We start from the raw sequence: 27,015 nt of genomic DNA, 5'->3' as shown, positions 1-27,015 counted from the left end.
AGAACCAATTTTGTATCAATACCAAGTATTGAACTCAAATTTCAAACCAGGCTCCTAATTTTGTAATTTCCCCACCGCACCCACTTTCCGTCACCCCGTGTACACCTCCACCACGTTTGCCATACAGTTTTGCCTCGCTTGGTGCAGTCTCTGCCATGCTTGGCACAGTTTCAACCACGCTTGACCTCGTATACGTGATTTTTGAAGTCATCGGTATTCGTCGATATTCTTCGCGATGATCATCGATATTGGTAAGCTTTTTACTTGAAAACCTGTTCCAAATGCAGAAATATGGAAAAATTAGTATTACCTAATTTGGGTTTGTGCACCACGAAGCCAAATTAGTCAACACTGTCTTGTTCAAGTCCAAACTTAAATATACGATACCAGATAGATTTTGCTATAATGGATCAAGATATTTTAGTGAGGGTACTCGCTTTATGTACATCTCAGAACACCACCTGTGTCGCACAGCTCCGTCACACTTGGCACAGGTTCCACCACAGTTGGCACGGTTTTCATCAGGCTTGGCACACGCCACCTGTTATACATGATTTCTGAAAGCGGGTGCCCCTTGATTTTTAATTAAATAAAAAAAATAAGTTTTTTTACTGAAAGTAAGGAACGACGTTAAAACTTAAAACGGACTTTAAAACTTGAATAGAAATTATTCCAGGTATGAAAGGGGCTGTCCCCTCTTCAACGCCTTGCTCTTTACACTAAAGTTTTTTATTGTTTAAAAAAATTGATTTTTGAGAAAGTCAAAATTTAGCGTAAATAGCGAGGCGTTGAGTAGGGGACAGCCCCTTTCATATACGGAATAATTTGCATATTAATTTTATTTACGAACGTTTTTATTAGTAATAAGTATACGTAACTTACGAATTAACTTACGTATTGAACTTCTATATTCATATATTTTTAATATACATATTAGGGAGTCCTCCCCCTAGTCAATAACTCGCTCGTCAAGCTAAAGTTTGAATTTTGTTCCAATTATTTAAAACTGACCCCTTAATCACAAAGGCCGGTATTTAGAATAAATAGCTCTTATGGAAGTACTAAAAAATCTTTGGCTTAAAGAGCGAGGTATTGACTAGGGGGTGAACCCAATCATATACGTAATATTTTCTGTTCGTTTTAAGTTTTGATATTGCTCCTTACTTTCAGTTGAAAAACTCGTTTTTTCTTTGTTTTTTTTTTCTTATCTTTTTTTTAAATAAAACTGGGAAATCCGGCGCCCCCTTCATAGCAATGTTCCTTCCCCCATGAAAACTTCCTCCATGGAAAGATCCTCCCACATAACCCCCCACCCCCCCCCCCCCGCTACCAGAAAAAATCCCCCCTGGAAACGTCTGTATACTTCCCAAGAACCAATAATATATGTTAACATTGGGTAAAGTTCATAACTTTCAGCCCTCCTCCCGGGGACTTCGGGGGATTAAGTCATCCTAAAAGACATAGGTATCATATTTTCGACCATGCTGAACAAAATGGCTATCTCAAAATTTTGATCGGGTGACTTTGGGAAAAAAATGAGCGTGGGAAGGGGTCTAGTTGCCTTCCATTTTTTTTGTCACTTAAAAAGGGCACTAGAACTTTTAATTTCCGTTCGAACGAGCCCTCCCACAATATTCTAGTACCACTGGATCGATACGATCACCCATGGGGAAACAAAATAAAATAAACACGTATCCGTGATCTTTCTTCTGTCAAAAAATGCAAAATTCCACATTTTTGTAGATAGGAGCTTGAAACCTCTACAGTAGGGTTCTCTGATACGCTGAATATAATGGTGTGATTTTCATTAGGGTTCTATAAATTTTAGGGGGTCCTTCTCCCTTTTTTCGAAAATCAGCCAAATTTTCTCAGGCGCTTAACTTTTGACGGGTAGGACTAAACTTGATAAAACTTATTTATTTGAAATCAACATTAAAATCTGATTCTTTTGATGAATCTATTGGTATCAAAATCACGTTTTCTGGTGTTTTGGTTACCATTGAGCCGGGTCGCTCCTTATTTATAGTTCGTTACCACGAATTGTTTGATTCCTACTTCAGGGTTTAAGGCTTGACTTCTCAGAAAAAGTTAACTACTAGAAATAGATTTGGCAGACTTTAGAGTGGACTGTATTGCAAGTGTTTAACTTTCAGCAAGCGATTGATGGCAAAATAAAATTCTATTTTTATTCAAGTTATACTTTTAACGTGCCTGTTTACCAAACCCCGTCCCTTAGCATCATTTGGTATCACTAAGTGACATTGCACATCGCCTTACATTAAATGGGGTATAGAAAATGTATAAATAGATTGTTGTTTTGTCTTTATTGAATTTGTAAATACAGCACTAAGATCTGTGGCAAAGAGTATGGGTAACTTACAAAAGTGGTAACTGGTGCTAGTGTCAAGTAAAAAATTCTCAACGCCATCTAGCATTTGGCGACACTTTTTCCAGTGTTACAATAAAATAATTAATTTAATTTGTTCAGTTATTTAAGTTATTGTAATAGGAAGTGTCTGATCTCAGATCCTGACAGAAAAGCGATTACAAAGCTTGAAAAAATTCCGAGTGTCCCCAAAAGATGGATGGCGTTGATGGTTTTTTTTTAGTTGACACTAGTATAAATTTTTGCTCATATAAGTTACTCATGCTCTTTGCTTTCTGATATAAAGTTTCAGGTGGCGCAAAGCTAGAGTAAAATTTGAAAAGAGGGTAAACTTTTCATTTTGTGATTGTGACATTCTTTTGTATTTTGTGACATTTTTGTGACGTTTTTGATACATGATTACATTGAGCTCTTGCAATTTTCGCACCTAAATTGCAAAAATTAGGTATATTGTTTTCGCATTTATTATTTTAAATTCAGTTCAGGCACGTATAAAGGGGACCTAGGGACTGTGTATCTCAAAGTTTTCCAGTTTTTTCTATTTTTAAACATATTTTATGAATTTCAACCTCCTCCCTCCGGCTATGCTATTAAAGAGAAAGAAAGAGAAAGACAGATTTATTTAAAAAAAAAACATATCAACAAAAAATTAATGCTTCCTCCCCTAAAAAGCAAAGCTTGTCCGTGGGTGAGGTAGAGAAAACAAGATCCTTAAAACAAAGAACACTTGGCCACCGATACCACTAATACCAACACACTAAACAATAAATACAAAATAATATCATATATTATACTTCCTCTGGGAACATCATATCAACACAATCTCCACCATAAATAAATCAATCAATCAATCAAAACTTTTATTCAGCAAAAAGTAGTTTCTTAATGATTGTTCTAAAAATGTTTGGGTCACCAATAGTCTTAATATCGCTATTCAAACTATTCCATTTCCGTGTACCTCTATAAAAAACAGAAAAACATAAACGGGAAGATATACCTCTAGGTACACAGAAGTCCGCGCTACCCCTTGTATCATGAGAATGAACAGTAGACCTAATGGACAATAAATCATCAAAACAACGGGGCTGAACATCCTGCTGCAGTTCAAAAATAAACCACAATACATAGAACTCCCGAAGGCCTGCAGCCGGCAAAATTTTTATAGTTGGGTAAATTTCTCGAACAGACATGCGTGAAGATATACCGGCTAAAATTCTTACGGCATGATTTTGTAGAACTCTTATTGGTTTTAAGATGGAAGAAAACGTAGAGAGCCAAATACTCGAACAATAAAGTATATACGGGTGTATTAAAGAAAAAATAAAAATGGACAGACTTGGGAAAACAATGTTAGAGTTTCTTCATTATATCGAGATTTCTCGCCAAAATTTTGCTAGTTAAAGTTACATGTTCCTTAAAAGATAGAGTTTCATCTATTACAATCCCAAGGTATTGAAAAGACGCAGTCCGTTTTATAACGCCATTGGACATATCTAATTCCTTGATCCATGGGTAAATATTTGGTGATCGCGAGAAAATAATAAAGTTAGACTTAGCCATGTTGATCCTTAGTTTATTTACCCTCAGCCATGCTATAAATCTATTAACTGATTCCTTCATGGAAATCTGCAGCAGCTCCGCTGTCTTAGCTGTGCTAATGGCTGTTGTGTCGTCAGCAAAAAGTGAAAGTGTTTCAATGGTCGGGTTTACCGTTAGTTCATTTATTCTATAGCAAAAATTATTCAGACAATTTGGTAAATCATTAATAAATATCAAGAATAATATAGGACCAAGAACTGATCCTTGCGAAACGCCTACTTCAATATACTTTTTTTGGGAAGAAGAATCATTTAGTTGGACATACTGATAACGATTACTTAAAAAACTTCTTAAAAAATTTAATGATCTACCCCTCAAACCATACACCTCACAATTCTTAAGTAGAAGTTCATGATCCACAGTGTCGAAAGCTTTCATCAGATCTAAAAATATAGCACCTATTTTAAAACCTTTATCTAATACCTCATTAATAATAGTTGTCAAATAAATCATCGCCTGTTGCAGGTTTTCTGTTTCAAACTAATTATTGTTTTTACTATTAAAACTTAATACACACTTCCAAGACTACGAAATAGGTTTTTGGCTAATTATTGTTTTTAAAGAGGTTTTAACTAATTATTGTTTTTACTGTTAAAACTTAATACACACTTACAAGACTATGAAAGAGGTTTTTGGCTAACTATTGTTTTTAAAGAGGTTTTAAAGAGGTTTTAACTAATTATCGTTTTTACTATTAAAACTTAATACACACTTACAAGACTATGAAAGAGGTTTTTGGCTAACTATTGTTTTAAAGAGGTTTTAACTAATTATTGTTTTTACTATTAAAACTTAATACACGCTTACAAGACTATGTAAGAGGTTTTTGGCTAATTATTGTTTTTAAAGAGGTTTTAACTAATTATTGTTTTTACTATTAAAAACTTAATACATACTTACAAGACTATAAGACTATGAAAGAAGTTTTTGGCTAATTATTGTTTTTAAAAAGGTTTTAAAGAGGTTTTAACTAATTATTGTTTTTCTATTAAAACTTAATACACACTTATAAGACTATGAAAGAGGTTTTTGGCTTAATTTTTCAAATTTATCGTCAAAAAAACAAAAAAAAAACAAATTTTGTTAAAATCAACAACATATAGCTGGTCAACAGAGTGGACAAATCTGTCGAACGTGCTCTGTCTATGTAATGGAGCTCAAGTTTCTATTAGAAAAGAAATATACCATATTTTGGAATTGCTACGGCTAGCTGACTGAAGGTGAGTCAACTTGACATAGTTGATAAACAAGATGATACTTACATTTGACGTGAAATAAAGGAGGAAGGGCGCATTTCCTCAGCGATAAAAACTCAACTGCCTAAGGCTAAAAGCTCAATACCAACTGTTGGTATCGAGCGTATACTGCGAGACAGACTGAAACAAACATCTAGCATTATTAAAGTGTATGGCTCAGGGTCATGTTGCCCTACTTGTGCATTTATCAGATAAGGACTTGCGCAGAGGGGGCCTCGAGGCCCTGGTTCCTCAAAGTTTTATATCTATTGTAATATCTGGGCAATTCTTATTCTAATTATCAAATCAAATTGTGTTTTTCATTACTCTATCCCCCTCCCCAAATAAAAAGATATACCCGAGTATGTGCCTATTTCAGACCTTTATGAGGGATCCCATGCTTTTTGCAATAGATGCGAAACTCCTAGGGTATTAATAAGGTAAAGTACCTTGAAAAACACTATATTTAATTTCTAAAAATAGCCTCTAAATATTAATGATCCGATACTTTTGTAAAGACAAATGCTCAATACTAAGCTCCCAGTGGCGTAGCTAGGGGTTTCAATGCCCAGGCATGATGTCGGTTTTCGTCAGCCCCTCCCCCACTACCACTTCAATAATATAATAAAAATATGATTTATTTTAAAATTAACTCAATTCGGTGCCCACTTAGAGGCTGCACCGAGGAACAGCCGTCCACTCTTTTCTCCGCTAGCTACGCCACTTTAGATGCCATGTAGTCTACCATAAACTAAATTTTAGCTTTTGACAAATCTGCTTGAAGACAACGTATAGTTTAAAGCTTGCCTTACTGAAGCCACCATTCGTAAGTCGCTGAGAACCATCTTTAAGCGGTGAAAAATTGGGCCCGGTTACCGATCAAGAGAAAATTGCTACAAATCGTACCTTACCCAGAAATTTTAAAGGACTGCCATAAAAAGGCTTTTCAATTAAATAGATAGTTATGCAAAAATACCCAAACTACGTGAGCCCTGCCCTGAGAGGATTAAACACAATAAAAGGGTTAACAATAAAAGGCTCACATTAAAATTTTGCTAATACCAAGATTTAGCTAGCGCTAACTTGAGCCAATCTGATTTTCCAAGAGGGTTTCTGATTGGCTTAAAAAAGCGCTAGCTAAATCTTGGTATGAATACAATCTCATAGTGAATAGGGCACAAGTGGTTTTCGAAGTAAGGTGAAAATGCTCTTGGTCGCTGTAATTTTTTTAAGTTCAAGCAGCAAAACTACTACCACTACTAACTAACAACTCACCGCAGCACCAAGCCGCATGAGGCCAAAACAGCTGCGTACGCTCCTCCTCCCTCCCAATCTGTTCAAAGCAGCATGTTCCTTTTCGAAGATCTTAAAGCTCCGTGTGTCCCAGCCTATGAAGTTACCTAACATGGAGCAGCAACTTATCTGTTTTGCTATTTCTCAAAGTTGTAAATAAAAAATGTTCCATATGGGTATAGCGGCTAATGTCTACGATCATTATACACAGAGTCTGAAAAAATCTGTGGGGATTGTAAAAAAATACTACTAATCTAAAAAAGGCCAAAGTTTTACTCTTACAGCATGGTGGTTAACCTAGGCCATATCCAGGGGGGAGTATTGGGCTTTAACCTTCCCTCCCCCCCCCCCCAATTTTTTTTTTACTCTCAAAAATGTGAGAAAATGTATAAGATAAGATAAAATAACATGTATTTCAAGCCAAAATGTGGCCATGTACACAAATAACATACAAGATTAACAAATTACAGCACTCGTCAAAATAATAGAGAAAAAAATAAAAATAAAATAAAAACTACTCTCTTCTTTTTGAAAAAAAACTCATCAAGATATCTTCCCACTAGACTAATAAAGTGTGACGACGTACTTTTCAAAGCATCAGGAAGCAGCACTCCATCATTCCCAAATAAATTTTCCCTTATATATTCATATAAACAAATATTTGATGTGCCTTTTAAAGTTTTTTAATCAGGAACAGAAATCCTGGATGAGCCCTTGTGGTTAGCGCATGTCGCACCAATTCACCACGCAGATTTTTGGAATGCAAGTCTATCTAGTCACACTTAAGGTAAGAAGAGCAAAAATTTCCCTGCGTTTCGCTAACAATGCTCTTCATAGCCCTCGGACAACTACCCTTTTCCCTAGTCAATATTCACCCCTTCGACCTAGCCTCCCGCGTTCTGCTTCAACAAAAATTCACCTTCTTATCCCAATAAAAGTTTCCACTGAAAGATATAGAAAAGCTTTCATCCCCTACATCGTCAACATACTCAATCAGTGAATTTCCTCATCCCCCCTCCTTTACTCCCTTTTTACCTTATAATTTTAACGTTCATTTTGGAAATTTCGATCTTTCTATTTTTTGGTCGCAGAACTAAATTTATATTCTTTTTGTTCTAATTATTTTATTCGGTTTTAATTTTACGAGTTTCCACTGTTTTGACATTTGCTGATTTGGCATTGACCTTATGATTTTATGAGGTTTAATTGTTTTTGACATTTTGACATATTTGACATTGACCCTTTTATAATTTTTCTGTTGTTGTTTGTTTTTGGTTCGTTTTTGTTTAGTGACACTAAAGTGCGAATTTGGCCCATTTGGACTTGTGATAGCCGTTTTTCAGTAATAAATTTTATCTAAATTTAAATCTATAGTCTAGTTTTTCTCTTCCGTCTTAATAATGGATTTTTCTGTTTTGTAAGAGCCAGAAATTAAGATTGGGTCAATTCATTTCTAGTAAAGTTGCAATAGTTTACTCGATGTGGCCTCCCCCTCCCCCAACCACCCTCTCTTCAAATGAACTAAAATGTATACGTTGAATGTGAAACACATTTTACTTAGCATTGATAGCAGTGTCCCAATAACCAAACCCGTCAAAGACAAAAAAAAAATCGCGCTAAATATTTCTTCCCAAAATATAAACCACGTTTTAACATATGTTTTATTATATATGTTCATGAAAATATATGTTTTAAATATGCTCAATTTTCTTTTTATTATTTATAGAATTCAGAATACAGGTCTTGGTGGCCTTAAGCCCAACACTGTCATTGTATGCTGGCCAAGAAATTGGAGAAATCGTGAAGTGACCGAGACTGGTGATCAGCCCTTTTCGGCGTTTGTCACTGCCTTACAAACTGCAAGAGCAAACCAAATGGCTGTTTTAGTCCCCAAAAGGACTGGAAACTTTCCCTGAAAGCACACAAAAGGTAAATTAGCTTCAAAAAGAAAAAACTTAAAAAGCCCTGGCAAAATCGACTAAAAACATGAAATGAACAACGAAAAAAATTAAATAAAGAAGATAAATAAAGTGTTCATGCAGTCCTTTACTTCTGATTAAGATAATTATTATCTTCTTAATACAAAGAAAATCATATTCATTTTTTTACTCCTTCTGCAGGATCCGTCCTAACCGAGTGCTTAGCACGCTGGACTTGAAATCCGGTCAGTCCCTGGGCCTAATTGGCTGTGAGTCATTCTAATCATTAGTAATGAGCAAAGCGTTAGTAACAGGGGTTCGGGTCCGGGTTTTGCTGGTTGCTTGGTTTGAAACAGGGGTCAATGGTTTGACTCTGTAAGCGCAGCCAGACTGCCAGAGTCTATCCAGTTTTGAATGGGTAATTGGAGAAGTCTGGGAGGAAAATGCAGGAAGCGTTGGATAATTTGACCTCAACCACTCATTGCACTCCCGGCATTGAATCAGGAGATCGGTTCTAACCTAAGCGTAATTCTTGAGTGTGTTTCGTTTAATTAACAAGTCCACAAAACTTTTTATTGTCTGATAAAAAAATGCAGTTTGTCATTTTTCGGTATCTTTTTTGAAATGATATTTCTTTATACTCTTTTAATGCGAAACGGAATGGTCCATTTTTGGAGTGTTTAGCTCATCTTGTTTTGTACTGCGTTATTTATTTTTCTAGCTTGCCCATAATATTATAATGTCTAAATCAAGATATATTTAAAGATGTAAAGTGCGCGTTTTACGGATGAAAGCTAATATACTACCAAAAATTAGCTTTTTGCCATCAATACTACTACTGCTAACACCTCATCGCAGTACCAAGCTGCCTGAGGCCAAAACAGGTATGCACGCTCCTCCTCCATCCTAAAATACGGGGTCGCCGTCAACACGGGATCGAAATCAAGACGTCTTGAATCGGACAGGAACAGATCGTTAGAAAAAATTTAAAGAAAATTGGAACTTAGTGGGAGGGATTATAACGTGAATCTTTTAACAAGAAATAGAATTGGAGGAGGAGCGTGCAATGGTGCGCTGGCCTAAAGTGGCTTGATGCTGCGAGAAGTTGCTAGCAGTAGTAGTATTTTGCTGTAATAAGTATGCTTTATATATACCTCAATCATGGACGCCCATAAGATTAATTTTAGAGGGGGCCTTACCTGGTCTAATCAGCACTTCCAATGCTGTACAATATAAATTTCGAAACAAAAATATAAAATATAAGGCAGCATCATTCAACCAGGAGGGATTTAGCCCCCTCCCCCCCATATGGGCGTCCATGATCTCAATGACTCTGATGCAATAGGTGTTCTGCAGTCAATTTCCCTTACGAAAAACATATGCCTTACTTGTAATTCAAAGCGACAAATGGGAGGTAACATAAGAATCGTAAATTTTCGTAAGTTTCGTAAATCGTAAATTTTCTGAAGTAGTCCGTGTCAGTTGCTCCGAATGTTAGCTTGGGAAAAATACTAAACTTAATAGAATCAATTAACCGTAAAAAAATGAACAGCCCTCCTTTGTTAGATGCTTTTTAGAAAAGTTTTAATTGTGTTTTAATTGCTTTAATTTCGTTTGTTTTAATTTAGTTTTAATTTTGTACGTAGAATGTTTGAACTGTCCATGGGCAAAATAACTCAGTCCACCAAGGAAGCAACGGAAAGGAACACACTCCTAGTCTTGCTTCACTGTAGAAACCGAAAATATTGAGCACTTTTTGGTGTTTGTGTCAGCTTTTAAATCATTGAATTTATTTTGAATTTTTTAAATGATTGAATTTATTTCAAACTCTCGGAATAAGTCCTTGCTGTTAGGAACTGGTTAATAGCATTATGAATAAATTAAAAAAATAGCAGAAACCGCAAGAGTTTTCCAACTCAAATCGATTCTAAAGACAAATAACAAATAATCAATTAATACTAAGAACAGCACAAGCAATTAGATACAATAAAATGCTATAAAGAGCATTTCTAGAAATACTAATAGGAAAAAAGAGTGTGACAACCAAGACTAAGATTAATAATGCCACTTTACTCATATAAATTGAATACGACAATAAAGAGGAGGCCAACTTCTGTTTTTAACTCGAGATATTTGTGATAATTGTGATATTTGTGATAATTGTCAATAGTCAATTAAGTCAGCTTTCTTTTCCATTCAATGCTCTCAACTTGCGCGCCTTACACAAATTGTCGCAAATAATCCTTTCAAGAGTAATTTCTAACCTCAAATAGTTTAAGGGCAATAAATCTGGCTATCTTTAGCTTGATAAACAAGCTTCTTTCTTCATTTACACTGGACCAGCTTTGTTCCTCTACAGAGAAAAAATGTTTACTGCCACTACTACTAATCCATATTTCTAAGAAATTTCTATATTTAATCTCCATCTACGCCCCTATGCCCCTCCCCCCTGAAAAAATTTCCTGGATACGGTCTTGTATTATATATATATATATATATATATATATATATATATATATATATATATATATATATATATATATATATATATATATATATATATATATATATATATATATATATATATATATATATATATATATATATATATATATATATATATATATCAAAACCGTATCCAGGAAATTATTTGTTTGGAGGGGGGCTGCTCAGGTCAGACCTAATCCATATCTAACGGTAAAAGAAGACAATAGATAGGAACATAAAATACTGTATATTGAAGTTAAGAAGCTTAATAGTTACAAAATGAATTCACAGAACAAAATCAATTCGACGTGTTTTTTGAGTTGTGAACATTTCAATAGCTGTATCAATGTCAATAGCAACATCCCTGGGCACTGACAGAAATGCTAGACCTGTCAAAAGTTCTACACCTTTTGGATGGCGTAGCCATGTCGTAAGCTGTCGCAAAGTAGAGAAAGTCCTTTCCAGTGTAGCAGTTTAAATAGGCCAACCCAAGTAGCTACAATTGTAAAAAGACGGCTGATGTTAGGAAAGAAATCAGCATTGCACGTATCAAGTGCAGCCAAAGCCGAGACTGGTCTTTCTTTGTTGTTAACGTTCTGCCACTTCGTCTTCTACAATTTCAGTTCATGGCTTGGTGCATCTGGCTCTGGTAAAAGGTTGGCTTAAATATCAGTATTCTCACCGTTATCTACGTCAGACAAGTTTCTTTTGTACAAGTTCGCAGGTATAATGCCGCTTAAAGTTGTCAAAATTGTACGATGCACCGTAAATCTCTCCCTGAGTTCTGACATGAAGTAGTCCAAGAATGGAATGTATATGGAAGCTCTGTACGCTTCTTTTGATGAAGCGATGTCATAGTTGTCGATTCGATGACGACCAACTCTTGGAAACGTCAATTCTATCTTCAGATCTCAGATGGCAGAATCTTTAATTTTTGAATACAACGAGTCGAACAAAGAATCTGCGTTTTCGCATAGGCCCACAATTGTCTGCACCACAGTGTCAACGTTGTCGTATGCAAGCGCCAAGTCACAGTCAACAGCTTAAAGAACTTCAGAAAGCGGCAACGTAAAACCAAAGAGTTCTTTTGCTTCGAATAAACTGGTCATAAACTGTCCTTGCTCCATTCAGCTTGGTGACTGATGGGCTTTTGCGGAAGTCTCAGCATTCACGTTTCCTTCTTGAGGCTCTTCCAGTGCTTCTAAAATTGGCTTATAGAGCTCCAAAAGGCGGTTAACGACATCGTGCCTCTCCACCCACCATGTTTCACAAAGGGTGTTGAGCGTAGTTTTTCTAGATTCTGGTATGCATTGTCGAATTCTGTCTTTGAGTACCTGGGTAAGGGAGGAGGATGAGCCTAAAAAGTTGCAGATCAGAGATATTTATATAATAATATAATAATATTATATAATATATATTGAAAACCCGTCGTATACAATAAATGTACAATGACAGAGTATACAAAAATACGAAAAGAGGAAACAAAACGGTAATAATAACAACAAAAGCAACAACTTCTTAAATAGTATACAAAATAGTACGAAAAGTGGAAACTGAAAGATAGCATACTCAAAGATTACAACAGAAACAACAACTTCTTCGAAAATAGCAATAAAGACAACAACTTTTGAAAGGATAAAAAAAAAAAAAAAAAAAAAAAAAAGTGAAAATTAAACAAGCAAACTTGCCCACTCGTGCTTTAGAATTGCTGGTTTTGTTTTTTGCCGGCTAATAAGTGTCTGAACAGCTAGATTTGGGTCAGCTAGGTTATAGCGCCGAATCAGAAAACTATTTTTTGTCCAAAGTTGCAATTTTAGTAGGTACTTTGCAAAACGGTAAAATACAGAGTATATTTTAGACTTTTCACGGTTTGCCAATAAATTCCAGAAAGGGGTCACATATAATATATGTGGCAGAGCGGTAGTATTGTAAATAATTGCCAGTAGTGGATGCTTAAATCTCAGAGTGGATTTAACGATCAAAGCATAGGAGCTGGATATTCGCCGTTCAAGATGTGAGATCAGGAGGGAACGGGTATACTGTAATGAGGAACCTATTAGAAGCCCCAGATATACTATTTTATCAACTGGTTTTACTGAGCAGTCACCTAGTGTGATATTAGTAGGAGGGTCATTCTTCCAATTATAAAGCAAAACTTCCGAGTTTTGGGAGTTAAATCTCAGACTGACTTTCTTGTAGTTGGACTGCAGACATGAGAATATTTCTGAAAGGTGGTTAAGCATCAAGCTGAGATTCAGAGTGTCATCGGCATAGCACACTCGGGAGATGTCAATGGAACTGAGAATGCACGATGAAGGACAGCTGTCTTGAGGTTCAATAATCTAGTTATTGAAGAAATTGGGGGATAAAACTGCTCCCTGACGGGCACCTTTATGGACTGGTATCAAAGCTGACCGTGGGGCTGGCGGAAGGCCTTTATCGGGAGGGAGCTTGAGTCGCATGCGAAGGTGAGAATAAATATCACGGAAAGCCCGGATGATATTTGAGTTCACTCCTCTTTTAGCTGAGTTTAGCAACATACGTGCATGAATCAATGAATCAAACGCTCTCTGCAGGTCTAAGCCCCCAATCGCTAGACTTTCTCCTGATGCAAAACACGTTTTCATGACTAGAATGGAGCAAGCCGAACTGATCACCAGGTTGAGTGTATTTACTCCACAGTGAAAATAAACTGCTCGTGGATACTGCTATCTAATCCAAGCTTGAGTGCCTCTCAGGTGCCCACTCATAGCAGCTGCTCCGTCATATCCCTGTCCTACAAGCTTGCTCAAATCCAAACCATGGTTTTCAAGGTTTCTACTATTATGGTAGCCCGACCTGGTCCGGTTAAATCTGAAACTGGATCAAACCCAAGAAAAGCTTCGCGCAAAGCTCTGTTTGAAATATACCAAACACAAATGGACAGCTGCTCTGTGTTTCTTGTGTCAGATGTTTCATCCGCTAACACCGAATAGCATACGCTTTTGTTTACCCTTTTAACAACATCAGCTTGAATTATCTTTCCACCAACACCAATAAGCTCATTTTGCACAACTGGGGACAGATACATCCCATTTCACACATTTTTTTCAATATGCTTTTTCTGCTCATCATCACCACATCGCATTCTCATTCTCAAAAGAGCCCGGAAATTTCCATCGTTTCAAGCTGGTTCCTTTTCTTCGGGACGCAGAGGACCGTGGTCATTCGTACGACAAAGGGCTACCTGCTGTCGACCACAAATAACAATAGGTTCTACAACCGGTTTGAGTCTCGTGAAATTTTCTTTTGCTTGAGCTTTTCGAGCATCATCTAACTTGAAGAAAATTTTGTCTTGCTTGCCTTTCTCTACGGCTAAAAAGTCCTCCGCAAGTACATCACTTCCTATATGGAAATTCAATTTACTGTGACAAGCAAAAACTTGTATTGCGTCTTTCCACGCTGCAAGTGGTTTTAGGACCAGTGTTCCGAACCTTTGGTGATTTCCTTTACTGGAGCATTCAGCTTCAAAGATTACACAGTATTTTTCTTCGGGACGCAGAGGACCATGGTCATTCATACCAGGAAGGGCTACCTGCTGTCGACCATAAATAACAATAGTTTCTACAACCAGTTTGAGTCTCATGCGATTTTCTTTTGCTTGAGCTTTTCGAGCATCATCTAACTTGAAGAAAATTTTGTCTTGCTTGTCTTTCTCTACGGCTACAAAGTCCTCCGCAAGTACAGCACTTCCTATATGGAAATTTAATTTACTGTCACAAGCAAAAACTTGTATCGCGTCTTTCCACGCTGCAAATGGTTTTAGGGCCAGTGCTCCAAGCCTTTGGTGATTTCCTTTACTGGAGCATTCAGCTGCAAAGATTACACAGTATTTACAGAAATCACCCTTAAATTTGTTCGAGCACGCAAGACACGGAAAACAAGCCATCCAACTTCGCTGAAACCTTAAATTACGTTTGCTTGATGCTTGAAACGAGGAGCTCTCGTCTGGCAGCCAAGAAGATTCAAGTAACTGCAAATTCACAGTAACGTCTAAATCACAGGGCCTGTTGACAGATTGTACAATGTCGTTTTGTGGGATCTGAAGATGGTTGCTGCCTTGGAAAGTCTTCTGCATTGACGAGTCGTCATCCCTGGAGAAACCTTTTGAGGTTAGAACTGGAATAAGGCGTTTTCGAAGCTACACCTAAGAGTCCTAAGGCAACGATCCCCGGTTCACTAACAGTTTTTCAAGATAAAACACTCAGGCACTCAGTACAACTAATTTGAAATCTCTGAAACTAACATTTTTATCACGGCCCGTGATCACAGCACGATCGAAATAAATCGTTATCTGCTTGTCGCTTCCTCATTTTTTTAGTGTTAAATACAAACTGACCTGGGATTGGATTGCACCAGCTAAGAGAAGGCTGAGCTGAAGAAGAAGATTTGCTGCCTAATCCTAATAATTGGCTCTATTGTTCACTCAACGGCAACTAGTTGAAGCTAAGCCAGTAATTATAGTGACATTGTGATTTGGTAAGCTTAAAATATGTGAGTTTCATAAAAAGGTCAAAGTGTTGAAAAAAGCAATTTTCTGGGATATTTTGGAGGGGGATTTAAACCCCCTAGACCCCCTTGGATATGGCCTTGATATATATATATATATATTTATATATATATATATATATATATATATATATATATATATATATATATATATATATATATATATATATATATATATATATATATATATATATATATATATATATATATATATATATATATATATATATATATATATATATATATATATATATATATTGAGCACTTTCGTCTATTCAAATATAATATCTTAATACTAAACTGAACAGTCATCAGCTTTTAATCGGTTAACTGTTGATTTCCATGCACATCACCATTCCTGAACACAAACAAATCATCACTTTTATTATCACTGAACCTTATATTTTGAATATGCCACTCCCTCTCTTAGATATTCCTTGGTCGTATAGTTCATTACTTTAATTATTGTTACTAGATTTTAGCACGTTCTGTCTTATTATTTTCGCACTTGGATCTTATTTACATGACTTAGTTTCATAATTTTAGTTAATATTTGTTGACCAAATTTGTTTTGCTTTGTATATATTAGATTTTTATTTTTTTGTGTTTTTTTTTTTTTACTGTTTATTTTGTCTTTTTATGGCAAAAAAAACAGGTATTAAGTATTTTTGCTTTTAATATGCTCTGAAAGCCGCTTGACTACCAAAATCAATTCAATACATAAATACATACGACAATAAAGTAAAAATTGTTTTTCACGCTTAGTACATTTTGATTTTTACGTCTGGTAGCAATTAATCAATCAATCAACTGTAAACCAGTGAGGCGCGTGCCCTGGAAAAAAAAATATTGGAACGTAAATTATGTTGGTTATTTCCTTGCGATACGCGGGATTGAACCAGTGACCTTTCAATCAGAAAGTGCACCCTTAACCCCTGCGCTGCCACAAAGTGCACATTGTATTATTAAAACCATAATATTCTGCTTGTTCCTTTTTTAGCTCAATGGGTTTATCGACGTCTGGTGGATTGTCCATGATGGTGGTCTTTTAATGCTTTTACCTTTTCTGTTGAAGAAGCATCGATGCTGGAGTAAGTGTAAACTACGGTTCTTCACCGTTGCTCAACTAGAAGACAATTCTATTCAAATGAAGAAGGAATTGAAGGATCTACTTTATAAGCTTCGTATTGACGCTGAAGTCGAAGTTGTTGAAATGGTAAGCAATGGTAATCTAAGTGAATGGCGCCATGTACATAACAATACGCTTTTTCACTTAAAAACTTCTTTGATGCAATTCATCATATAAACTTCGGGAAATCTAAAAATATAATAAACATTTGAATTGACCTCTGTATCATTTTTGCAATTGGTGTTTAAAAAAGTCAAAATTAAAATTTATATTATAAATTTAGCATCTATTAAATAGGTATCAACACAAATACACCGACAAATATCGCTATATATTACAAACAGGATAGGATATTCAAAAGGAGACATTTTCAAGCATATTCCACTCATACCGTGTGTACGTTATATATGTGAATTCATTCAGCTCTCAAGCAGTGGGCATTAATAGAAGATTATGTGTTGGATTATATCACGACTGCATTGCGTGGGCTTGGTTTGAAATTATGGCTTGCCATCAATTTTTGCATTGTCCTATATTGAACTTTATTAGCCTATGTATGCTGGCGTGAAAACTGATAAATTTGCCAAGAGTAGTGTGGAGTTGTACCTAAAGAAACTATCTTGAGAGGGAAAAGTTATTATATGAAGTAAAAGACTGTAATGATAGATGCGTAAAGTTCCTTAATGATGAGGATTACATCATGGATATTGCAAATATATTTTATGAATACTCAAGTAGAAAGGCCCCTATTGCTCCAGGGAGGACCGTGTGCTGCCATATACAATTTAGTCTAACACTGACGGGACATAATTTATTCAAGGATTATCGATCCACGAACGGGTCAATGACCCCTTTTTTCAAGGTCGATTTATTTGTTTTTTTCAAGTGTATTGTCTTCGGAGGGAAGTTTGCACCTGCGAATTATTGGCGGAGAGATGTATTGATCCACGAAGGGGAGAGGATTTCCAAGAAATTGATTGCATAATCGAAGGGGGAGAATTTCCGAGAAATTGATTGCGTAATCGAAGGGGAACTAAATTTCCGAGAAATTGATTGCATAATCGAAGGGGAGAGGAATTCTGAGAAATTTATTACATAATCACTGGGGGAATGTATTGATCTGATAACGGGAAACCGGAAGTACGTGCCTCCTTCTAAGCCAATCAGAGGGCCGGAAATATTAGCGGGAGAGGATTGCAGAGAATATAAGGAAAGGATTTTTGCTATAGTTTTTATTAGTCTGTGAATTGAATTCAAAGGAGTGAGAACAGTTTGACTTTACTCATTTGGATGTACTTTTGGTGATGATGAGTGGAATGTTTACCCTATTAGAACTTGATCGCAGAGTTGGTAGCAATAATACAAGAAATCAAAAGAGGATCACGGCTATGTCTGAAATGGGATGAAGTATATGCAAGATATGTGATATCCTCGAGCAAATTTAAAAAGGAGGATTAATTATGCTTCGCCGCAAAAGTTGATATAGCGTATGTGAATAGACTTCAATTTGCTTTAAGTGCATTAGTGAAACATATCGAAGACAATAAAAAGTATTGCTAATTGTACATGCTTAGTATTACTGTTGTATTTATTCAATAAAATTGTTTCAAAATGGAAAAATTCCCTTTTCTTTTTGTTGTTAGAATGTTAGGCTAAAAATTCATGGTCGGTCTAGAGGCAGCAGTCAGAGTGATAGGATTGAAAAATTAATAAATTTGAGAAAGAGATAATTAGATCAAATCTGGTGTTTTTGGAAAAACATTTAATTTTGGATGATGATTTTCTCGATTTATCTCTTCAACGCAGGATATTCTCTCGGGGGACACTTGACAATATAATGAGGACTGATTCTCCCCCACTGGACTATTGTATGAAGCTTTGTTGATGTGACTCAAATGCTTATACTCAATTTATTGATATATTAATTGGAACAAAGCAGAATAATATCGTGGATACACTTTTGAAAACATTGCCATAGATTCAATTTAGATGGCTCCCCACCATTCGAAAGAGGTGACTTCACAGAGTTACTCCTCTCCCATTCCTCCACCCTGAATTTATCGAGCGAGGATGATCAGTTTCGTTTTAGCTGTGAGAGAGAGTTGACATCAGAAACCAAAAATGTTCTATACATGTCCACTATGCATGTACACTCTTAGCAGTTGGACTCAATGTGAGAATTGTACAATTATTGATGACTATAGTGAAAAGTGCAAATTTTTTAATCCTTGTAAATTACATAGAGGATATGCTGTGCAAATTAAGGGATGTAATTCGTGTCTTAAAGATATCTGCGACTCTCACCCTAGAGAAAATATATGTTCAAATTGCCACTATGATCAATGTGATCAGTGGGGGAATGCTTACCCTGGTATGATTGGAAAGAATCCCAACCGTGATTTTAGTTTATTTCTACGAGATCGGTATCGTCGTGGATTTCAATTATTATGGGAGGAAGAATCAGGTCTATGATTAAAATGTTGGGGTAAAAATAAAGTTTGGTTTATACTTCATCGTTTTTAAAACACTGCCAATTATGACTATAAAACTACTGATTTTTATTTGGCAGTTACTGAATGTGATTCACCATTTGAAAACACTGCATGTGATATTGCTTCAAATAGACAGATTGAAACTTGTAAATTTCATAATATGAATGCAAATAGTATAATTGACTATACAAAGAGATATGACAAGAGTGAAGTTACATTATAATTTAGAAAATGTGACCCTGACTTTGCAGTTAATCAAGATCAATATACAGTGAATCAGAATGATTTACCGGCATTAGTGGTTCACGACAGTTGCCTATACACCGATGAAGAAGTCTAAATTGAAGACTCGAAGACATTGTTGTATATGTACATTTTATTAATAAACACATTCACAAACATTTTTAAAGCACATTACTCTTAGGGCACTGAATTTTATATTATACAGGTCTGAGAGGATATTTTCCACTAGAAAGTCATTAAGGTGTGGATTGTCTACATAAATGTTGAGAAACTGCTTGTATGTATAGCCGCGACATCAGAACACAAAATATAGTAGTGCATGGAAGCCACAGCTTTTAGTCGTCATATCCTGCACTCTCCTCTGATTTTGAATAATAGTTTTCCCACTGCTCTCAATATAGTTGCTGATGTGGGTTGTGTAGAATGTATAGGGTGGACCAAGAGGATCAAAAAATTCAATCGTCTTCATTGTTTGAAAGATGCACAGCCAATGACCCGTCAGCACAGTCGACGGACTGCTATTAACAATAATTAAGGTATTGTTGGCACTTTGAATTTTTCCAAGAAAGAACGAGGGTAGACAATAGGATTTGTACTGGGACATGTAGGGATCCATATTAAATACATTGATTATTTAACTGGTGTTCATGGTGCCAAGTCTAGTAAAAACTACCTTCGGGAGTGATTTCCCAATAGGTTTCATATTGATTTAGTGAGATTAGTGCAATACTCTCAGCTAATGGGTCGGCAAATGTAAACTCTAGCACACTCCCCGTACGTACTTTACTCATATCCTGCGTACCAGACAAATCCAATACAAAGATACCATGTGTTTTAGCAAACTTTTCTTCGGTTATACCATTTTCAAATAACTGCGAATCATGACCTAGGGTTTGCAAGGTCATCTCATACAATGTTCTATAGGATTTATCAAAAGATAGATGGTAGAGTAGGATGCCATTTACTTTGCACACAAGAGATGAAAGCCCAAACATCTCGAATTTATGTGGACATCCAGTCCATGATCCTATTGCACTCGCGCTTTTTACAAATGCCAAGGCGAGTTTTGACGGAATTTCACCATTGATAAAAGATGAGTCGGTGAAGGTGCGTGACCCCATGGCAATATGACGTTGATTGGTGATTGTATGAGGAACAAGTAATTTATTATTATTTCCACTGACTCTCAGTTTTGCCCCTGCCAAAGCAACAGAACTCATGACTTGTTGTTTGCGTACATGTAGTATTGCCGAGGTGAGGGGGAGAGTCACATCAGGATTGGCAGCAAGTTCTTTTCTCAATATGAAATTGGATGGTGCAAGCGTCAATTTTATATCCACTTTAACATTGGGTGGTAGCCATTGGGGTATATTAAAGATTTCATGACATATTTTTCCAACTAGATGTAATTCACTAGTTGTAGTATTTTTAAGTGCATCTGTACTATCAGTATTAGTAATATATTCATATCCTTTGGAGGTGCCTCTCAATTCCTTGTATGACTTGGGTGTCATCAGCATGAATTGTATATAGCTTGTATAATTTGAGAGATTGTTGCTTGTGCTCACCAGCGTGCCATTGATGTAGACACTGATTTGAAGAAATAAATTATGTAATATACACTTTTCATAGGATAGTCCATCGGCAAGAATTGGCAATGTATTATCGGATTTCCGGACTTTCATTTGTAAATCTATAAATGTCGAAGACATGTCCATAAAGTAGTCTTCATTGGAATAAATTTGAAAGTGGACATTATCGGAGAGGGGTTGTTGAGGATAAAATTGTTCATAGTATCCATGCTTGACACTCACATCAACATTTTCAGCATTGAATAGATTCAATGAGGCGGTGATTGGAGGTTGAGAATCCTTATGTCGTAGGTAGTACTTCTTAGGAAAATAAATCTAGTTTCGATCTAACAATTCTCTTCCTGGGGCTTCTTCTCCTTCTACTACTGTTTAAAGTACGTGTTAGCTTTTTCCTTCTTCTCTTTGACAGGGGTGATGTCTTTCGTTTCTGATCTGAGTAGAGACTGATGAGTGATGCATTGTTTCTCGACCTTTTTAAACCTTTTCCATTTTGTTTTAATCTCTCGCCAAGGGTTCACGCACTGAACCTAAGATTTTCCGTAATACTTTTTTTTAAATCCTTGCCAGAGCCCCAATCGTATAGTATTGAAGCTGCAAAATTAGTTACAGCCGGTATAAGATATTTTTTAGCCAGAGGCAGAAAAGAACAAAAGAACTTAGTAAAACAACTGCCAAGAACATAGTCAGACATTTTCGTACCTCCTTTGTAATAGTCCATTCCATTGCCCTATTGTCTTGGGTCAAGAGTATTAACATAGCAGTCAATATCAGGACAAATGAATACCACTTTTCTATCATTAGACATCTTGTTGTTGTTGAACGATGGGACAAGAATGGCAAATAATCATAGACAAACCTTTTGAAATTGCTAGGGGATCACCTAATTCAGTTCTTAGTGTTAACTGAAAGAGTTCCAAATAGGAAGTGTTTACGAGAATATACTGAAGATGCTTTATATTGTATTGGTGAATATGTTCTTGATTGGTTTTTCGTTCAAGAACTCGTAGGAGGGGAACATTTGAATTACCATCCCGGGATGTTTCCACAAATGAAGCGTAGAGAAATATACATGTGTCCGAGGAAAAGGCAGGCGGGTAGTCTGCAAAAATGAAATTAGTGTTTCCGGCACTTTTACCGTTGATTATGTTGAGCTTAAAGCCAAGAACGTCCTTTAGATTATCATTGAGAATAACCTTTTCATTGGCAATAGGTGAACTAATGTAGATCTTGCCCTCCTTCTTTTAATAGTTGAAATGAAAAGTTCTTTTTTTACGAGCGGAAATTCTTTTATTAATAGAACGGCATAAATCATTCATACAGGTGAGTTCCTCGTAGGATAATTCAATATATGGATAATCCATCCAATTGATCTTTTGAATTTGTTCTTGATCACCTGAGGGTGGTGGCGGCCAATCATAGGGTCTAATTTTTATTTCATATTTATGATCTTTTTTCAGGATGTCGTAGGTATTTCTGAGAATACAGTCGACAAGAGCCACTTCATACTTTCCATTGTCGTCGAATTTGATGGTGGGAGAGAGTTTCGTCCAAAAATCCCTTGTTTTATACAGATCATTGCAAAGAGGATCAGAAATATTGGACATGAAAGACACATAGAAATCAGTTGGCATTGTTAATAACTTCAGCACTCACCCAAAAATCAAAATCAGAGTTGTATCCTAGCCAGTGAACAAGCAACTGTCTCTGGCCCCTACGAGTACGACTCTTTAATATCTTTTCAATTTGATAAATTTCAGAATTGAGCTAACTTTTTTCAGTTCATATTCATAAAAACCGCCGAGAATCTCATCATCTTTAGTGTCTCGCAGTCGATATGTCGTGGGCTCGGTGTCCAGGATTTTTGACACTTTAAAAAGTTCACTGCTCCATCAATAATTCCCCTTTTCAAAAATATTGGGGGTTCTATTAATTAGAACAGTATCACCAACATTGAATTTTCTTCTTCTTCGCATTTTTTCTTTATCACCATTGGAATATTGCTTTAGAAAAGCATCAAATTTATTTTCACTACAATGAACTTCCCGAGGGCTTGAGTTGACAAGAGATTGATGGGGTCGATGGTTGTATATCCGCATGATTTTATCTAAATCATGAATAAAAGCAGATGTATTTTTCAGTGTACAATATCTTGAAATTAATAGACGAATCGTTCTTATCAATCGTTCAGCCAATGCAGCCTTTATCGGGCTGTGACTATGATAAAGTATTGTATTATATTTCAATAGAACCTTTTGCACATGGGGATTAAAAAATTCGCTACCACGATCCGATTGAATTTTTCTATAGCAATCCTGTTCAAGAATACTCTCAAAAGCCTGAGCAACTTCAACACCTCTCTTTGATTGCAATGGGATGGCATAGCCATAGTGACTAAAGACACTGATTGCCACCAGAATATATTTGTAGGGTGCATTGTGACGCCGTTGAATCGCGTCTAAAGTTAAAAGATCCGTTTGCATTATATGCAGAGGGAAAAAGGTCTTAGTTTTTCGATATTGTTTGCCACGAAGCCTGCGATTTCGATGCAGTGTGTAACTCGGTTCATTCTGTAGATACTCTTTTGCTTTTTTTAATGTGCTGCCACCGTCTATGTCAGAAGCAACTTTAGAAATGGTTTTGGGTGAACTTAAACTTCCCGCTTCACCAATATTTTCATAGACATGTTTCAGAACTTCAACCATTTTGAACACAAACACGTAGTGTAATGTCCACTCCCCTTTTGCACACTGGAGGGTGAATCAATCCGTCTTTGCTTTTGACTAGCGGTCACAGGTGTTATAAAATCATTGCTGCTGCTACTGCTAGTATTTTCCAATATTGAATCTTCTTCTTTTTTAAATGGTGTTGGTGTTGACGTTGTTGGAGGACTATATTCTCTTAGTTTCTTTAGAATTTGCTTATTACCAATAAGACTTTTGGGGAAGTTTGATGCATTTAGAAAAGTGTATAGATTATTGACAAATGATAAGTGTCCTTTACTATTATGAACCATATCGAAAATTAAATAAACTAAAAAATAACCTTTCCTCTAAATTATAATTCACTTCCCTGTGTTGTCGACTTGAACTTGATGATCACCAGCAGTTTACAACAGGAGATACGATAATGCTGTTTCGCTCTGTTCGCAATAGGTCACTGGCAATAAGTTTCCAATTGTTGTCACTATGGAATTCAATTCCTTCTCCTTTGATTGCACTGCTGCAGAATCTTGAGGAGATGTTTCCCGTTTAGAGGGATCTGTGTATGTCTATGTCTATGATTATGTGACAGCAGGTCTCTCACGGTTAGGTCTATGTTTGTCCACGCGTCGCAATGCATCTTGAAGTAAAAGCAGTTTTTTGTCATCGGCAATATTCTCATCATTAATGAATTTGCTTAGATTGTCTTCAAAATGTTCGACAGGCGAGAGGACAAGTTCAACTGGTGTCAATTTATAGGGTTTAGCCATTCTCTAGAGAAAACTGTTCACGAGTCCTGCAATTATTGGCAGTAAAAGTGTAAAAAAGCTACCGCCCGCTTGAAGGAGACATTTTCTTTTAAAAAATTTCCCCTTGTTTTTGCAAGCCAAGGTACGTACAATGGAACAATTTTGCTTTGTCTGTTGTCTAACACCTTCTGGCAAGTGTACATTGCCCTAAGTTAAATTTAAACAAAGTTCAGATATTAGATTAATGAAATCATTGTCAACACCATGTTTGAGTATGGCCTTCCTGAGTGGAGGTTTTGAAGTGCCTAAAACGGAAAATAAATGCCGTTGATCGAGTAGTTTCTTCAGTGTCATAATGGCAACTAATAGCCTTTTTTACTGTTCACCGGAAGATATACGGTAATTTCATTGTCGAAAATGTCGGTGACTACACGTAGATCCTCGGGTGTGCTCTGATTAAGATCTAGCAAAATGTACCCGTAGGGCTCATTTGTCACCTGAGTGTACGCTGACAGCAGACAGCAGAAATTTGGGGGCACCTGGATATATTTGCTTATTGAGAGTTATTAGTGAGCTAGAATCACGAACAACTCGATAGATAATATAGATGGTGCAATTCAAAGCAAGGGTTCTCATACATTTGCTCTGATGAAACAGATTGTGTAGAACTAGGGTTATGGAAATCTGTTCATGATGAGAGCGAACGGTGAACAGCTGTACCATTTCCTGTGAGAACTGTTCAATGGATTCAGCCAAATCATCAATAATCATCCATGAGTTTGGTTCAATACTATTGAAAACATAAAGTCGCCGTATGAATTGTATTGGTATGGGTGTGGCAATAGCTTTTATTTGATCATAGGACTCCTGCCAAATACTATAGCAATAATAAATTTTCTTTAGTTTTTCCATAAACATTTTATCAAAATTTTGAATTATTTTAGCTAAAAGTGTTGTTTTCCCCGACATTGATGGACCACACAGAAACGATCTGAATGGTGTTTTAAATTGATACATGCTGCTGCTGCTTTTGACAACAGTCAGACTACAGCTAACCGTAAACCATACTTATTCAATGAATAAGTAGTAGTAATAATTTCACCATAGATCTATCTAGTACGTTAAAAAGAACAACAAAAACAATATTTCATTCATTTATTCAAAATGAAAACTCAATTTTGTTCAACATGAAGAACATAAAAAACACTTGTTCAACAAGAACAAAAACTCTATTTGTTCAAACATTTTTGACATAAAAAAAAACTTTTGTCCATCAACAATAACACTTTTTTTACAACATGTCCATCAACAATAACACTATTTATACAACACTAACACTTATTGTAATAAAAAAACAATTTTTGTTCAGCAGGAACACACACAAATTTTTGTACAATAGCACACATTTTGTACAACAACACTTGAAAAAAAACACTTGGAACATGAACTTTAAAAAACAGCTCAGTTGAACATTATGAATTTAAAAGGACCCCTCCACCCTCCCGGGAGCCGCGGGGCCGAAGGCCGGCCGTGGGTGGGACCCCCCCCCCCCCCGGGGGCCATGGGGCCGAAAGCCGGCCGTGGGTGGGAACCACCCAACCCCACCACCCGGGGGAAAAACTGTACACAATAGTAGTCGTCACTGCTGCTACAGGTTAGGTTATGTTAGGTTGGGTTAGGTTTGAGTTAGGTTGGGTTAGAGTCAAACTCAGGTTAATTTATCAAGACCAAGTTGATTGCGGTAGTCTATGCATTCAGCCAGGTCTGAAATATGGTAGTGGCCAAGTGGCAGCACACTTCCACCATTCTCGAGCACAAAGATTTTGTCAGATATACATGACATTGCATTCTTTTCCACTCTTACAGTATAATTTTTATACTGTAGAGAGCGAATTGCAAGCACTTGTGCTCTCGGCACTAGACTACTTTCTACACAGTCTCTGTAGACACTCATGTTGAAATTGCTCGTTAGAAAATGTATAGGCACCCCTTTACACGCCTGATTTACATCCCGATTATGAGTTTCCACGCAATAATGTGTAGGACCCGGGAACACCCCCCCGGATATCAAATCACTCCCCGTCTCTGATTTTAACATTATTAGTTGGCTTGAGGTTTCACGAACTCGGGGTAGAGGGACAGATTCCAGTTGGTGAAATCAATCCGCGAGCTGATGTGTTCCCCATTTTCTAAATCTCTCAATAAATCCTCGTTTTTTACTTTTAACAGCAGAGAATCTGTATCCCCATAGTAAACTTGAACCTCCCACTCCCTGGGCCATTGGACCTTGCACACTTTGTAAAAAAAACGACAACATGAGCTTTTTGAAAATTTCAAGTACTGAACTACCTCCTGCTATATTCTTGTTCTGTACCACATTTCTCTTTTTCCTGTGTAGAAGTTGGCTTGAAGCCTCTATGCTCGTGAATGTTGTAAAATTGGGATCAGCAATAATTCTTGCACACACTTGAGGGTCAGTCACGACGTCGCAGCGAGATCTGTTCCGTACGCTTTCACACATTTTGCCAGATGCTGAATTTAGAATGAGTTTGTACATTTCCTTCTCAACTTTGGTATTTGCCCGAGAGCGTTTATCAACAAACGTGTCGATAAACGTCTTTAAGTAGGGTTTCTGACTGAATTG

General features: G+C 36.5%; 1 protein-coding gene across 1 annotated transcript in view; it reads left to right on the top strand.

Moving 5' to 3' along the window:
- The window catches only part of LOC148947573 (solute carrier family 12 member 4-like), a 396,387-nt gene that overhangs the window by 277,182 nt on the left and 92,190 nt on the right, over positions 1-27,015 (top strand). The window contains 3 exon segments of the mRNA XM_089095942.1: positions 8,240-8,399; positions 8,401-8,442; positions 16,468-16,683. Coding sequence (XP_088952068.1) covers positions 8,240-8,399; positions 8,401-8,442; positions 16,468-16,683 — 418 coding nt within the window.

This window comes from Artemia sp. Qi Xiang Cuo, chromosome 10 (assembly GCF_049724085.1).
Source record: "Artemia sp. Qi Xiang Cuo chromosome 10, ASM4972408v1, whole genome shotgun sequence".
NCBI classification, from domain to species: Eukaryota; Metazoa; Arthropoda; class Branchiopoda; order Anostraca; family Artemiidae; genus Artemia; species Artemia sp. Qi Xiang Cuo.
Note: the sequence above shows the minus strand (reverse complement) of the source record. Positions and strands in the feature narration are given on the sequence as shown.